The 16,688-nt window shown below is 42.5% G+C and overlaps 1 protein-coding gene across 9 annotated transcripts in view; it reads right to left on the bottom strand.

The window, feature by feature from the left end:
* LOC142964722 (transcription factor COE3) overlaps positions 1 to 16,688 on the bottom strand; it is a 126,753-nt gene that overhangs the window by 30,339 nt on the left and 79,726 nt on the right. For 5 of the 9 annotated variants that reach the window (XM_076105216.1, XM_076105220.1, XM_076105214.1 and 2 more), the window contains 3 exons: positions 16,509 to 16,626; positions 11,881 to 12,011; positions 10,701 to 10,827 (listed from right to left, as the gene is read on the bottom strand). In XM_076105216.1, coding sequence (XP_075961331.1) covers positions 10,701 to 10,827; positions 11,881 to 12,011; positions 16,509 to 16,626 — 376 coding nt within the window. Of the gene's footprint in view, positions 1 to 10,700; positions 10,828 to 11,880; positions 12,015 to 16,508; positions 16,627 to 16,688 lie in introns of all 9 variants that reach the window. The other 4 variants (XM_076105218.1, XM_076105215.1, XM_076105211.1 and 1 more) reach the window with 1 other exon arrangement.

A 16,688-nucleotide genomic window follows, 5' to 3' on the forward strand; every position in this document is an offset into this window, starting at 1 on the left:
ACTTCTATACAACCAGAGGAGTCGCCCCCTGGTGGACACTAGAGAGAATGCAGCTTTAACACATTCAAATACTGGTTTTGTAGTAAAGATGCAGAGTGTCAGGTCCGTCTATAAAATATTTATACAGATATAAAATATTTATATATATTTATAACAGCCACTTACACGGAATGTATACTTTTTTTCACAACAACCTTTTCTGTTTGGAGGAACTGAATTGTGTCTCAAACACCCTGAAACCAAACCTCCTCCCTCATTCAGCTCTGTTTTTTGGGCAGAGCGACCGTAAACCCGGGCGAGCGTCTCGCGGCTCCCGGGAACCGGAGCGACAGAAGAAACACCCACTCCCCTCCTGCTTCCTCCTCCGAGAGCCACCGACTGACGCAACCACCTCAGTGATTAGAGCGAAACATCCGCCCAGATCCAGCGTGTTAATCAGAGAATAATTACCTGCCCCTGATTAGAGCCCTGCGACAAGGAGAGAGTGCCTCAAAGAAATAGGTCCCCCCACCTGAGTAACATTTTTTTTTTTTTTGGAGTCGCGGCCCAAAAATTGCCCCTGCAGAATTACCCGACATTAGTTCCCCCACAAGTCCCCCGTCCTCCTAAGTGGAGCGGTGCCGCCGTGCTCTTTGATATATGAAATGTGGTGCGTCTCTGCTGAGAGTCGGAAAAAAGGGATTCCCCCGACGGAGAGCACACTTCTGCTGTCTATTAAAAGACGAGACGAGAGATCAGAAGACGCTCGGAGGTTCTTTCGTTAACAGAAACGCGTCGCGCGGCAGGTTGAGCCGAAGTCACCACAGGTCCGCTAGAAGAACCGGAATCACTTCAGAATATTCAACGTGCTGTCGTGTGATTGTGGCTCCTCATGTTTATTATCTGCTCCGAGAAGAACAGAATCTACATTATCAACACTTACAACTTTAAATACTCTGAATATCTAATATTTGTGTGCTCATGTTGTGTCCTACGGTGGATGTCTTGCACAGTGTTTTGGTATTTTTGTGACTCTTGTGGTCATTTTGTGCGTATCTGCATCCTTTCTGCATCCTTTTGTGGTCGTATATCGTTTCTTTCTGATCATTTTTGTCTTTTGGAGTCATTCAAATAAAGATATTAATATATATATATATATATATATATAGGCTAATTTATGCTTATTTGTTTATGTATGTATTATGATACCTTTGAAACCTTTAAGGCTTCTGAGCTGCTTGTCAATTACAGTTTAAAGTTCATGAAATTTCTATGAGCATCGATTGCAGCAGAGACGGTTGGAGGGGGGGGCGGGGGGGGTGTTAGTGACTCCATTGATTGATGTCTCTCTGAGTCTCACTCGTCTGTGCTGCTGTGAACACGTTGACGTGCTGCGAGGCGTCTGTGTGCTAAAGGTGTGACGCTTTAAAGTCAAGGTGATACTTTAAATAAAGTTTCTTTAAAACACGTGTTCAGATGTTCAGATGTGAGCTTTCAACACAACGGCGTGAGACAAAAGGACGGTTTGACATCGGTGCGGATATGAAATCATATAACATCCTTCAAACACTTGTTTTCTGCTCATTTTGGGCCTAAAACTCTACTTTATACAGATATTAACGTCTGGAGCGTGAAGTTATTTAAAGGCACAAATGGCTAAAAGGAAATAAATAAATGAACAGCCTCTCATCAGCACCTCTGTATGAAAACATCACACATCTGGAAACGCACCTGAACAATGAACACTTTCTTGTTTCAGAGCCAAACGAAAAAACGCACAAATAGAAGTTCATCAGGCTGAAACGTGTCGTTTTTTAACCCAATAAAAACGGTGAAACGTTCTCGGTCATCGTTAAAGAACCGTTAAAGAACCGTTAAACACGATGAGTGTTTCTTTGTTTCCTCTCTGAAGGTACAGAATCTGATCCGCAGACAGTTACACATAATTGCCTCCATGTGTTACCGTGACAGTAATTAAACAATAAAAATTCAGAAGTCAATTAGTGAAGGCTGCTTCACATGAGAGGGAGGGGGGGGGGGAAGGAAACTTCTTCTTCTCCTCTAGAAATCTTTACAGCGGCTCAGGATCGGAGGTTTAACTTTGAGTGTTTCAGTTTCATGTTCACAAGACCTTTAGCAGACCTTTATGGAACAATCTGCTAATGCCTTCCACGTGTGTGTGCGTGTGTGTGTGTGGAGAACAAAACGTACAGAGTGCTTCATTGTATTTCCTGACGGCGTTGAGGCCGAGCAGTGAAACATAAAATGTGTTCAGAGTATTTAATGTAAAGCTGTGATTCTTAACAGTTACACTGTTTGTATTAATAAACAATAATTTGCCATTTTGCTCCGTTTTAAGTCCCTTTGTGGTCATTCTGAGCTGTTCTGAGCCTCTTCGTGATCGTATTTAACATCTTTCTGGTGAATTTATATTAATCAAAGCTGTGATTTTGCATCAATTTGTGGTAATTCTGCTCCTTTCTGAATCTTTATAACATGATAACCCTGAAGTGGACAGAGGAAGAGGAGGAAGAGGAGGAAGGGGAGGAAGAGGAGGAAGGGGAGGAAGAGGAAGAGGAGGATAATCAGCAGAAAATCTGAGCTTTTCCCCCAAAGACCAAACACTGAATCCACTTTGGTTCTTTTATCCAAACGTTTAGGCGTCGGCGTCGAGGAGTTTATTCGTAGAGCTCCTTAATCTCAGTGACCGTCCCAGAGGGAGCAGAACACCCACAATGCAACACCAAACAACGACATCATCTCATTTCATCTGTTACCATGGAGACGTGACACAGAGTCTCGGAGAACAACAAAACGAGTAAAAAGAAGTGAGACGGATCAGATCAGGAATGTTTTAGACTCTAAATGTTGGTAAACTGACCTTTGACCTCCATCAGAGCTTCTCTTTGATGTCATTTTGAGGATCTTTGTAGCTGCTTTGCCGAGCTTTTAGTAATTTTGTGTTGTTTTGTCATCTTGTTGACGTTCTATGTCTCTTTTTGTTTTTTCCGTTGTTTTGTGGTAATTTTGTGTCTTTTGCACTTTTGATTCTGTCTCACTGTGGTCGTTTTGTTTCTCACTGTGGTCGTTTTACATCACTTTTAGTCATTTTGTGTCTATTTGTGGTAATTTTGCATCACTTTGTGTAATTTTGTGTTGTTTGTAGTCATTTAACATCTTTTTGGGGTCGTTTTTGTCTCTTTGAGGCCATTTTGTATCTTTTCGGGGTCCTTTTAAGTCTCTGAGCTACTGTTATATGTCTCTTTGTTGTAGTTTTGAGTCTCTTTGTTGTAGTTTTGAGTCTCTGTGTCTCTTTGTGGTAGTTTTGAGTCTTTGTGGTAGTTTTGAGTCTTTGTTGTAGTTTTGAGTCTCTTTGTTGTAGTTTTAAGTAATTTTATATCGTTTTTAGTCAATGTGTGTCCCAGCAGGTGTCATCCCTCAGATTAATTATTTGCTAAAAAGAAACATTAAAGAAACATTGTAGCAACAGTTTGAGGCCGGTCTGTTCTTGTTTCCATGGTGATCATGTTGTCAGCTGTCCACGTGTCGTCTGACATGATGTCATCCGTCTTCACCGTCGACTCACAGTTCAGCCACACCTCCTCTCTGGGGGGGTTCAGGCATGTCGAGGCCTGCCAGAGGAAACCCCCCCGAGGACAACTCCCCCCCCCTACACACCAGTGCTTCTTGAACACAGTCTGAAAGCTGAGCCTCCTTCAGTGGGAAGCAGAACCATCATTTTGGGGTAAATTATGAGGATTTACGCTCCGTGTTCTCCACATTATTCATAATAAACTTGAGTGGACACACATGCAGCAGCGCTGCAGAGGAAACGAACAGCTGACTGCACCAGTTAAAGGTTTCACACAGATGAACTCCAGTGAGGCTCAGACTGGGAACAGACGAGTCCACGTCGATAATCTGCTGCAAACATGATCTCCATATTAGGAATCAATATTTTCCCTTCTGTCTGTTTTCTAAACCAGGAACCACATCGTCTTGCCTCCTCCTCCTTCCCTCGTAAACACTCTCCTCTTTCTTTTTCACCTCCTCCTCCTCCTCCTCTCTTTTCTCCTTTTGTAAGAATCTCACTTTAATCTCCTCCTCTCCTCCATCTTTCCTCCTCCTCCTCCTCTTCTTGTCGTCTGAATCTCTGACTTCCATCATCTCAGTTTCTCTCTCCTCTCTCTCCCCCTTGTTCTCCCCCTCCTCCTGCAGCTCCCCCGGTGCAGCTGCAGGAGGAGGGGGGAGGTGTTCGGGGTTGAAATTAATGAGAGGAGCCTGGAGGTATTGACTTTCCTGGGAAAACACAGCTCTCTAAAAATCAGTGGCCAAGCGCCGCAATAACTCAGCACCCATCGATCCCTCAATACACCCCCCCCCCCCCATCCTCCCCCCTGCAGGCCGCATTGATCCGTGCATTACAAGCTCTGAGGCCGGCGGTGTGGACCCAGCAGCACCGCCCGGCTCTTCAACACCAGCAGGGTGACGAAACCTGCAGAGCCGGAAAACTACAAACCTGGACAACATAGAACTACAAAAAAATACTACAAACCTGCACAACGAATAACTACAAAAAACTACAAACCTGCACAACAAAGAACTACTAAAAAACTACAAACCTGCACAACAAAGAACTACAAAAATAATACAAACCTGTACAACAAAGAACTACAAAATAATACAAACCTGCACAACAAAGAACTACAAAAAGACTACAAACCGGCATAACAAAGAACTACAAAATACTACAAATGTGTACAACAAAGAACTACAAAATACTACAAACCTGTACAACAAATAACTACAAAAAGACTACAAACCTGCACAACAAAGAAACTATACAAAACCACAAGTTGAAATAAATACATGTAAACCTACAAAACTTAAAATGAAACAAACAAAACCTAAACACTACAAAACTACAGATAAAAACCAGAATATGGAAGAGATGTTATAAGAATATGTTACTAACTGAGTACGAGTACTGTGTGTACTTGTGCATATACTTTAAGGCAGGGGTCTCAAACTCCCGGCCCGTGGGCCAAATCCGGCCCGCCACGTCATTTTATGTGGCCCGCGAATCCGCCAGCAAAAAAAAAAAAAAAAGTTAGAAAAAATATATATATTAATTATTTTTTTTTTAAGTTAGACTTGATAATAAAAATATCCCCATAGTCGAAATTATGAGATAGAAAGTTCAAGTTATGAGATAGAAAGTCATAACTATGATAGAAAGTCAAAATGATGAGATACTTAAACACACAGTCACAGAAGCAGCTCTTTGGCTGGTTACTGTACACTTGAAATGTAAATGTATTGAGAGTACATTGAAGACAAACGTGGCTTTAAAACACATGAAATACTTCACGTGAGATTGTGCAAACGCACCCTTGAAAGGATTTTAAGCTTTGAACAAAGTTATTGTAATAACTTGTGTTTGATATTTTCTTTAATAGTTTGATCTTTGATAGAGTAATGTGGGTTTCTTAACCCTAAATTAAAAGGATTTAAGTTATAATAACAGAAATGTGCTTAAATATATTTTTACATTTATATAACTGCATGTACAACATTTTAACACATAAATAAACAATAATCAAATGCAGAGACAGTTATTTAACAATATGTTACGAGTAGTTACATTTACAACCGGCCCTTTGTGGGCGACCATGATGCTGATGTGGCCCGGAGTGAAAATGAGTTTGAGACCCCTGGTTTAAGGTATAATGCGTCTCCAGGTGGTTACAGACATCGTGTCTCAGGTGCAGGAGGACTCAGCTCCTCTCTGCTCTCTGCTCTCTCCCCTCTCTCCTCTCTCTCCTCTCTCCCCTCCTCTCCTCTCTCTCCTCTCTCCCCTCTCTCCTCTCTCTCCTCTCCTCTCTCTCCCCTCTCTCCTCTCCCCTCTCTCCTCTCTCTCCTCCTCTCTCCTCTCTCTCCTCCTCTCTCCTCCTCTCTCCTCTTGTCATTCTGACAACGCTTTCTTGCCGTTGGCCAATTTTTCTGAGCGAAGCTGGCGGATCAAATCCTGAAGCTGCTTTAAGCTACAGAGAGGAAGAGAGCAAGGGATTCTGGGAAAACACTCGGATCTTACTGCTCGTCCCTCCACCTTCGGCTGCACTTCCTCTGGAGGAGACGGGGGCAGATTTGTAACCACTGCAGCTGAGCTGATGCTCACATCATGCTCCCTCCTTAAGACACACAGAGACCCCTGGAAAATGTTCAAGGCCTTCAACTTTCTCAGTGACCACAGGAACCTCCACAGGAACCTCCACAGGAACCTGTGGAACCTGTGAAGGACCCCCACCAATTCCTAAAGGTCCTCTGTTAACTCCTCACCGTCATCGCCTCATTAAGACCACTTGAAACTATTCAAGGTGCCTACAACCTCCTGAATAACTGGCAATCCTCTGAAATATATATATATATATATATATATACAGTTGTGTGAAAAAGTGTTTGCCCCCTTCCTGATTTGTTATTTTTTTGCATGTTTGTCACACTTAAATGTTTCAGATCATCAAACAAATTTAAATATTAGACAAAGATAACACTTGTAAACACAAAATGCAGTTTTTAAATGAAGGTTTTTATTATTAAGGGGAAAAAAAAAATCAAAACCTACATGGCCCTGTGTGAAAAAGTGATTGCCCCCCCCCTGTTAAAACATAAATTAACTGTGGTTTATCAAAGTAATTGAGATCTATCAGTCTGGAAAAGGTTACAAAGCCATTTCTAAAGCTTTGGGACTCCAGCGAACCACAGTGAGAGCCATTATCCACAAATGGCGAAAACATGGAACAGTGGTGAACCTTCCCAGGAGTGGCCGGCCGACCAAAATTACCCCAAGAGCGCAGCGACGACTCATCCAAGAGGTCACAAAAGACCCGAGAACAACATCCAAAGAACTGCAGGCCTCACTTGCCTCAATTAAGGTCAGTGTTCATGACCCCACCATAAGAAAGAGACTGGGCAAAAATGGCCTGCATGGCAGAGTTCCAAGACGAAAACCACTGCTGAGCAAAAAGAACATAAAGGCTCGTCTCAGTTTTGCCAGAAAACATCTTGATGATCCCCAAGACTTTTGGGAAAATACTCTGTGGACTGACGAGACAAAAGTTGAACTTTTTGGAAAGTGTATGTCCCATTACATCTGGCGTAAAAGTAACACGGCATTTCAGAAAAGGAACATCATACCAACAGTAAAATATGGTGGTGGTAGTGTGATGGTCTGGGGCTGTTTTGCTGCTTCAGGACCTGGAAGACTTGCTGTGGTAAATGGAACCATGAATTCTGCTGTCTACCAAAAAATCCTGAAGGAGAATGTCTGGCCATCTGTTCGTGACCTCAAGCTGAAGCGCACTTGGGTTCTGCAGCAGGACAATGATCCAAAACACACCAGCAAGTCCACCTCTGAATGGCTTAAGAAAAACAAAATGAAGACTTTGGAGTGGCCTAGTCAAAGTCCCGACCTGAATCCGATTGAGATGCTGTGGCATGACCTTAAAAAGGCGGTTCATGCTCGAAAACCCTCCAATGTGGCTGAATTACAACAATTCTGCAAAGATGAGTGGGCCAAAATTCCTCTACAGCGCTGTAAAAGACTCATTGCCAGTTATCACAAACACTTGATTGCAGTTGTTGCTGCTAAGGGTGGCCCAACCAGTTATTAGGTTTAGGGGGCAATCACTGTTTCACACAGGGCCATGTAGGTTTGGATTTCTTTTCCCCCTTAATAATAAAAACCTTCATTTAAAAACTGCATTTTGTGTTTACTTGTGTTATCTTTGTCTAATATTTAAATTTGTTTGATGATCTGAAACATTTAAGTGTGACAAACATGCAAAAAAATAAGAATCAGGAAGGGGGCAAACACTTTTTCACACAACTGTATGTATATATGTATATATATATACATATACATATATGTATATATATACATATACATATATGTATATATATACATATACATATATATATACATATACATATACATATATATATATATACATATATATATACATATATATACATATATATGTATATATATACATATATATATACATATAAATATATATGTATCTATATATATATATATATATATGTATATATACACATGTATATATACATATATATATATTTATATATATGTATATATACACATCTTTAGGCTCTATGCAGTCGATTCAGTGTTAAGATTGAAGAGGTTTAAACTGTGATTTGTTGCTCTATAATATGTTCGGATGATATATATACATACATACATATATATATATACACACATACTGTATATGTATATATATATATATATATATATATATATATATATATATATTATGATCCAGACTGGACTAAATAAAAATGAGGACTGAAATAAAACCGGCAGCCTGGACTCTGATGAAGCAGAGAAACTCCTGAAGGAAATGACATCAGCCTTCTCTTCTTCTTCTTCTTCCTCTTCAATTATTCTCATCTCGCTCATTTCCTATTTTAAAAAAGCTCATTTCACATTCATGAACACAACGCGCTGTTGGCACGACGAGCAGCCGTGAACTGCGCACAATATGGCCGCCTTCTCTGGCAGGAGGAGCGGGGAGAAGAAGAAGAGGGAGAAGGAGAAGAAGAAGACTTGGGAGGGTTACAAGAAAACTGCACGACATTACGATGCGGCCACCTGTCGGGGTTCAGACGCACGGTGCCTTCAGGGACGCCGCGGTTTTTGTTTTTTTGTTGTTTCCTCTCAATCAAACCTGAGTCAGATGTTCACGTTTCCTCATTCGATTTGTGGAATGTGTCTGCTGATGTCGACAAAAACACCAAGTCTGTGTCTTAAAGGGGCAGAGCACCTCTCTTATTTTACTGCTGATTATTTAAAATCATGTTTTATGTCTTAAAGAGCTGGTCTCAAGGAATATTTAGGTTTTAGACTATTTTTGTCCTATAAAAAATTGACATGTTATTGTAATTTTAACGAGAAGCATTTATTGTTCTAACATATTGTTTTATATTGATAATTGAAGATCTGTCTCTCGTTATAAGTTAGAAATGATCATGAGCAGCATCTTCAATCTATTCGTTCACTTAAATGTTATCTTCTTATTCCTTTACTAGCTTTTCTAACGACATTTCAAATGAATAAATAATAAATATTCTAAATGTTCTTTGGTGGAAACTTGCTGCCAATGACAGCATCATGTCTGATGCAGAGTGTGTTGTTACTGCGGTGCATTGAACACGTCACATAACGCTGAGCTTTAACGACAATAAACACAGATGTGATAGAAAATATCTGTTCTATTATGAACTGAAATGAAAGCAAAGCTATGGAAGCCTGGAAGGACAAATTCATTCAAATCTACAAATGAAGAATCATTTCAGTTGTTTGGCCTTTTTTCTTAATTGTTTTTAGAGAAACACCAAAAACTAATTGAACTTCCATATTTAACGTTTTTGGTACATTTTTCCATTTGATTATTCCGGGTTTCCTACATTTTGCAGAACGTCTGGGATCCTAAAAAACAACCCGACTGGAAACTTCTATCCATGCATGCTTTCATTTCTCCACTCTGTATTTCTGACGACAGAAGATGTGAGGTGTGATTTGGATCGAGGCGTGTTGGACCGGTCCTCCTGCTGCACATTTCACTGAGGACACTCAGAACACAACAGGCTCCATTCACAACACACCTCCACATCAGAAAGAAGAAGAAGCTCTTGTCAGTCGTATCTGTAAATGGAATCACAGATTAGCATTGCAAAAGGAGGCGGCGGCGGCCGGACCGTCCATTGTGAGGGTCTCGTCTCGTCCCTCTTTCCTCCAACAAAGACCCCGAGAGCGGCGATAAACCGGTGTTAAACAGAACGCCTGAACACGACGCGGTGACATTTACTTATCGCACTAAACAGCCTTCCATCTGACCTTTCTGCTACTTTGAATGACATCTGGATATTCTGACGGAATAATCGTGACAGTAAAAAAAATAAGATTCAAAAGAGAGAGAGAGAGAGATAAAGGAAGTCCGGACTACAGGACAGTCTGACAATGAGGCTTGAAGGACGAGTCGGAGAGAAGAGGAGGATTGGCACACCGGGAGGAAGATGTTTACTGAGAATAACAAAAGATGATCCTGGTCTCAGAACCTTAAACCTTCACTTTAAGCTCGTCTTCAAGCCCATGGAGCTTCGGTCCAACATGATGAACTTTACTTTATATTCTAGTGGAGGTCTCAGAGTTTCAGGTTGACACGTAGAGTATTTCCATCTGATGCCGAGGGGCAGAGACAGATACAGAAAGGTGTTTTTTTTGTAACTTAAATGCAGCTTAAGGGGAAATTTAAAGGTGGAAATCAGGGTTTAAGAGCAGAGGATGGAGACCAATAAACCTTTAAACATTCACGTAATAATAAATCCCTTTTGGAAGACATTGCTATTTGTCTTGGTAGAACTTTTGGGTGAGAAAAATTGCTTCAAACCTTTTTTTTTAACACAAAACAGTTTGGTTAGCAATCGACAGGTTGTCAACCAGGAGTTTGGTTTGTGATGAGTGAGGTGAGCCTCTAAAGAACCAGAAGTCCAGAACGTTCCTGACAACAGCAGCTCAAACATTGTTGAGCTGTTGTCACCAACGTACAACCACTAAGCCTCGGGTCATCGTCCCCTGTGACATCATAAGACGCTGACATCACATGCATCAGACACCGGCACGTCCGTCGGGTTCTTACCGGTGTAGACGAAGCGTCCCGGCGCTCCTTTGCAGAACTGTTTGGATTTGTAGGACAGCGTGACCTCCACGACCCCGGGGATGTGACGAGGGGGAGTCTGGACCCGGATGGCGTGAGGCGTGATCAGCTGGGGGACGGAGGAAAAAGATACAAAGCAGTTATGTCTTTGTTTTCCTGTTCAGAAAACAATAATAACAAGTTATGTGATAAAGATGTCAGCACACAAAAGCTGATCATCCACCACTTCCTGACACTTTCTCTCGTTCGGTGGCTGTTTCTCCCCCAATCGGCAGCGACGTATACGTAAACCCGCCGTTCAACGCACCACCATTTATGTTTAAAATTAAACGCCGAGCTAAGTGTTGTCATGGCTGAACACATCCCAGACATCAACCAATCACATGTTGTATTCTTACTGCTGTTCTAACATGTTTAAGGTTGTGTGAACAAAGCGTTTAAAACGACGCCTCAACTGATTTTGATATCTAAACTTCAACTCAGCCGACACTTGAACTTAAACTGTGACTCCTGAAGTTGTTATGTCTTCAGGACTGTGATGAAATCCTGCAGCATTTTGTATTTCTTCTTCTTCATGCAACAAACTTTCTGTAGAAAACAGTCCGACTGTCGTCCTCGTCTAATCTGGGTCAGCGTGCCATGTGAGTCTGAGTGTTCAGAGGGATTCTGGGCTTTGGAGTCCGTCTGCTGACGCTGATCAAAGCAAAGATCTCCGTCATCCCCCCCCCCCCCCCCCCACCGCCAGGTGTTCTGCTCTTCTGGACCTGCTTCAATATTTCATGGCGCGCCGTATGCGTACAGCTCCTCCTGCACCTCAACGCCAGCTACAAAAATCTACATATTTTTTGGGGGCATGCAGACCTGGAGGAGCTGCACACAGATACAGATGCAGGTGTTTCTACGAATGTGTGTGTGTGTGTGTGTGTGTGTGTGTGTGTGTGTGTGTGAGAGTGTGTAGATGAAGAAGATGGAGAGCGTGATGTACAGTATGTTGCAGCTGCTCTCGGAGCTCAGACTTGGGTTTTTTTTTGGTCTGTTTTGATTTCATTTGATAAATTAAATGCAAATATTGCAGCAACATGATCTGAGCTTGCAGAGCTCACAGCTGAAATGAATTTAAAATGTTCCAAACATCTCATAAAATCACGTCTCCTCCTCTCACCTCGCTCCAGACCAGCATGGTGCCGAAGACGACCTGCAGGCCGTCGAAGAAGTTGTCCCCGATGAGGATGACGGTGGCCCCGCCGGTCGTCCAGCCCTCGCTCGGGCTGATGGCTTTGATGCAGGGCGTAGCTGCTTCGGAAACACAGGCCACACGACAGCAACATGAGCAACATGAGCAACACGAGCAACATGAGCAATACGAGCAACATGAGCAACGCAGTTGGAAACACAGCCGGAGAAATGACATCATGCAGAAATCGACTCTGGAAACGTGCAAATAAATGAGACATTTTCTCCATTAAAAGATGATTTAATGAAGTTATTTTTACGTCTCTTTTAGTTCAGCTAAAAGAGTTTTGTTGATAACAGCTGACAGATCTAATTCTGATTGGTTGAGATTAAATAACACTTAGAAGTTTAACACTTTGGTAAATCTTCACTTTCCACTAGAAATCTTTTTGCTACTTCCTGTTTGTGTCTCGTCAGTTCTATGTCTTGCAGGATTTTTTATATTTTTTTGTAACAAAGCTTGTAATAGTTTACTATAACTAAAAGATTTTGGCGCAACATTTTAGAAATTTTAGGCCTAAATTTTCACGCCACTTGGTGGCAACCTGAGCCGAGGAAGAACCCGTTATTTGGGAGCGGATCACGGGGCGGATCACAGGGCGGACACACAGCCTTACTTTTCACTTACGCTCTAGTTTGTGTCATGTTTCCTTTTTGCTGAGTTCACGGAGAGCTTTCAGTCCCGTCCGTCCACCACTAACACGTGAGCAAAACGATCGGTTTTTCCAATAGCACCGCGATCAATAAGGGGCTCCACACGAACAGCATCTCCGCGGTGACTAGACTGATGTCCAGTCGAAGTCAGACAGGCTGACGGAGGATAGACGAGACCGAGGCTCCGTCAGGTTTACAACCTTTTCCCGGACGAGAGACGTTTGTGTTCAGAGGGTGATTTGATATTCCAGTCAGAGCTCAGAGTTTCCTTTTGTTTACTATGAGATGTGATCAATAGCTGCGTTCAGAGGCTCTATTAAACACTGATGTTACTATTGATCAACTCTGGTTGGGCGTGTTTATATTTATTTATTTTTCATCATTTTGGTGGCTCAGAGAGTTCAAAGAGTTTGAAGTGACCAAAAGTTTCTGCCCCGCCCTAAAACATCCCCTGCTTTATGGTCTGTTTGACTCTAAATGGACCATAATGTACTAAATGAACATCATGCTGTATTGAAGAAGACTTGAAACTAGAGATTGAGACCATAAACTCATGTTTACAATGTTTACTGAGGTAATAAATCAAGAGAGAAGTAGAGTCATTTTCTCATAGACTTCTATACAACCAGAGGAGTCGCCCCCTGGTGGTCACTAGAGAGAATGCAGCTTTAACACACGACTGATATCTTAAGTAAAGGGTCCTCGTTGCCCCCCCCCGGTCTGGTTTCAGCATCAACTTTTCAAAGTCACTCAGAGTTTTACAGATGAAAGAAAACCCAGAAGCTGCAGCAGAGGGTCGAGGCTTTTCCCGCCCCGAGGAGTCGATTGTCATCTCCTTATTAATTACCCCTTTTTGTCACAGCAGTAAACAAACAGTCCGATGGGTCCGAGGGGGGGTGTAGCACAAAGGCGAGGAGCAGGCGGTGGAAAGTTTTCTCGAGGACACGGGGGGGTTTGAGGGTTGGTGTGACAAAAGGCGGGAGCAGATGTTGGGGGCTTTTTATCGGCTCTGGAAACATCCCAGTCTTGGATGAGATGAAAGGGCCCCGAGCTCTGAGATACGGGGGCCGTCTGGCAAACAACGGGGCCCCCTTTTTGGGGGTAGCGGGGGGCCCTGTAGGACACCGTACAGTACGACACCCTCAGAGAGGAAACGCTTCTCTACATGAATGTTTAAGTGCTTTGTGTCTCAAGGTGTTCTCACAGGTGAGAAACGAGAACGTTCTCAGAACGGTGAATGACACATCGGTGTCAAATAGCGTTTGTTTTATCCCTTTGGACGTGCCAGACAGGTGGGGTTTGAAAGGAGAAAGAAGTTTGGGCAATCACAGGAGGTCAGCTTAGTCTTTGATCAACACCCCCCACCCCTCACTATGATAAACACCACCCGCCTGGTGCTGCAAGTAGGTTAAACCAAACGAGACAATTACATCATCTGCTCCTCGAAAAAGCCTCAAAACTTTAAAACGAGTCGAGGGAAACTGCGGCGGTATTCGTTTGGGAGGCGACAGAGAGACGACACGACGGGGTTCTGAAGTCTGACCAAATAGTTCTAGGGTTTGTTTCACTCTGTTGTACGTCCCAGAAGGGTGGGGTTTACCTCACAGGACTAAAACTGATGAGTGTCAAGAAGACAGAAGTTAACAAGAGTTTGTTCAGTTAACTTTTCAGTGACTGAAGGTTTCATCTGATACTTTCCGATGCCCTGATATTGTGAGCCCCACCCGTCCGGTGCTCCCAGCAGGTTAAAACAAGCGAACAAGTTACACCATCTCTCCATGAAAAGCCCCAAACTTTTTATTAGTTGAAGGAGACAGCAGAGTGGTGCTGGGGGGTGAAAGATGGAGAACACAAGAGATGCTTCATGTTTGGTACCAAATCGTTTTAAGGGCTTGTTTTGCTCAGTTGGACATCCCAGAGGGGTGGGACGTGTTTGGCTAGGACTACAGGACAAGTGGCTGGAAGTTCAGACAGAAGTGTATAAAAGTCTACTATCTTGTCTCTAAGATATTGGTGGATGCCCTGACATGGTAAGCCCCACCCGGCTGGTGTTCAAAGTAGGTAAAAACAAGCAAAGCAGTAACAACATCTCTCCTGAAAAAGCTTCAAACTTTAAAACAAGTCGAAGGGAAACTGCAGAAGTAGTCATTTGGGATGTGAGAGAGGGAAGACACATTGATGTCCGACTGGTGGCAAAATGTTTGTTTTAGTCCACTGTATGTCCCAGAGGGGTGGGGTTTACCTTACAGGAATCACAACTGCTGTGAAGTTTAGTATTAAGTAGTATATAAAACTGAAAGTCAATATACTCGACTTTTCTGTGACTTTCAGTTTGAACTGATTGTTTCAAATTTCCTGAATTGGTAAGCCCCACCCCTCTGGCATCCCAGCTAGTTAAAACGAGTGAACCGTTTTCATCAGCTCTCCTGGAAATACCTCAAACTTTCACCTGAGTCAAGAGAAACTGCAGAAGTAGAGACACTGGCTTGTTGATGTCAGATTGGTAATTGAACTTTTAAGCGTTTGTTTTAACTCTCTGTAAGTGCCAGACGGGCGGAGTTTACCAAACAGGATGACTCAATTAGAGTTGACAGTTTTAGACACCCACAGGATGTTTTTAAGAGTTAGTTTAGTTCCACTTTCCACTGACTGACATCTCGCCTGAGACTATCTAAAGTCTCTATATCATAAACTCCACCCGTCTGGTGTTCCAAGTACGACGAAACAAACAAGAGACTTTTGTGTATAAGCCTTAAACTTTAAAGCGAGCTGAGGGGAAACTGCAGAGGAAGGTGGTTTGGAAAGTTGGACGATATATTGATCTGCTCATGCTTGATTGCTTTTTAGCAAAATAAAGTTTGTTTTACTCTCCTGTAGGTGCCAGATGGGTGGGGCTTTTTTCACAAAGAACAAAACAACGAGTGCTCGGAGGTTCATAGGAGGGAATATATTAATTCAGTCTACTTTTGAGTGTCCAACATTTGTTCTGGTGGCATTACTGGTGCAGGCTAAGCCCCGCCCATCTGGCACTCCAAACGAGAGACTTATGTCATCGCTCCGGAGGGCTTTTATTAGAGAGGGGACAAAGTGCTGTTCAACTTTTTACAACTTCAGAAGAAAATGTTACCGCCGAAGCTCCGGCTCTCGGGATCCAGTTTCATCGTGTGAAGTTTATACGCGAGCGATGCATTTTATATTTGGGTCTCGCTGCGGAACGCTGGAAGAACGGAGCGTTTGTTTGAGTTTTCTTTTACTGCGGTTGGTTTTTGGACTTTTTGGACTTTCGATATTTCCCACTTTTCTTTTGATTTATTAAAGATTCTGAATCAAACGCACCTCAAATATGACGAGTGTCTTGTTTGGCTTCATATACAAAAAGCTTTCCGCTGATTATTAAAGGGTCATTACACTGATTTTACATCTAAAGTTTAATGTTAAATGTCTTCTGTTGCTAGACTCTAATGAAAGACACAAACCAGATGCATTATGGGAGATTTGGGACTAAAAGTCAAGATATCTCCACCTTTGCTGCTCAGACTCGGACCGTTCTCGTTTTAATCTTTTTAAGTCTCAACTTTATGGACATTTGAACGCTTAAGTTAAGTTTAATTGAGGTCAAATCATTTAGAATTAGCATAGCATGTGAAGTGATGGACACAAATCCTCCTCTGACTATATATATATATGTCACCTGTGATTTGGCAAGTTTTTAATTTTGTAGATTGTTTTTATGGAAATGCTGCTTTTATTTTGAAAGTCTGACAGGATAAAGAGAAGCTCCAGCTTATGCTGATGTATTAATATGTCTGCATGAATGCATTAATAAATCATGTGAGTTTCATTTGGACTCCAAAGAGTCCCGAACCCTTTAACCCCCCCATGTGTCTCCAAGCGCTGTCTAACCTTCAGAGGGGTCCAGGCGTCGGGCGCGGCGGCCATGTTTGGAGTTGTTGTGGACAAACATGTTGTCTGACACCGAGAGCACGTGGCCGTCCACGTTGACTGTAGTGGAGATCACCACCTGCACGCACACACACACACACATCAGGGTCACTTAGATCTGGATCAGCCTCAGAGGAACCC

Source organism: Anarhichas minor, unplaced genomic scaffold, assembly GCF_050575085.1.
Source record: "Anarhichas minor isolate MPS153535 unplaced genomic scaffold, ASM5057508v1 ptg000031l, whole genome shotgun sequence".
Classification (NCBI taxonomy): Eukaryota; Metazoa; Chordata; class Actinopteri; order Perciformes; family Anarhichadidae; genus Anarhichas; species Anarhichas minor.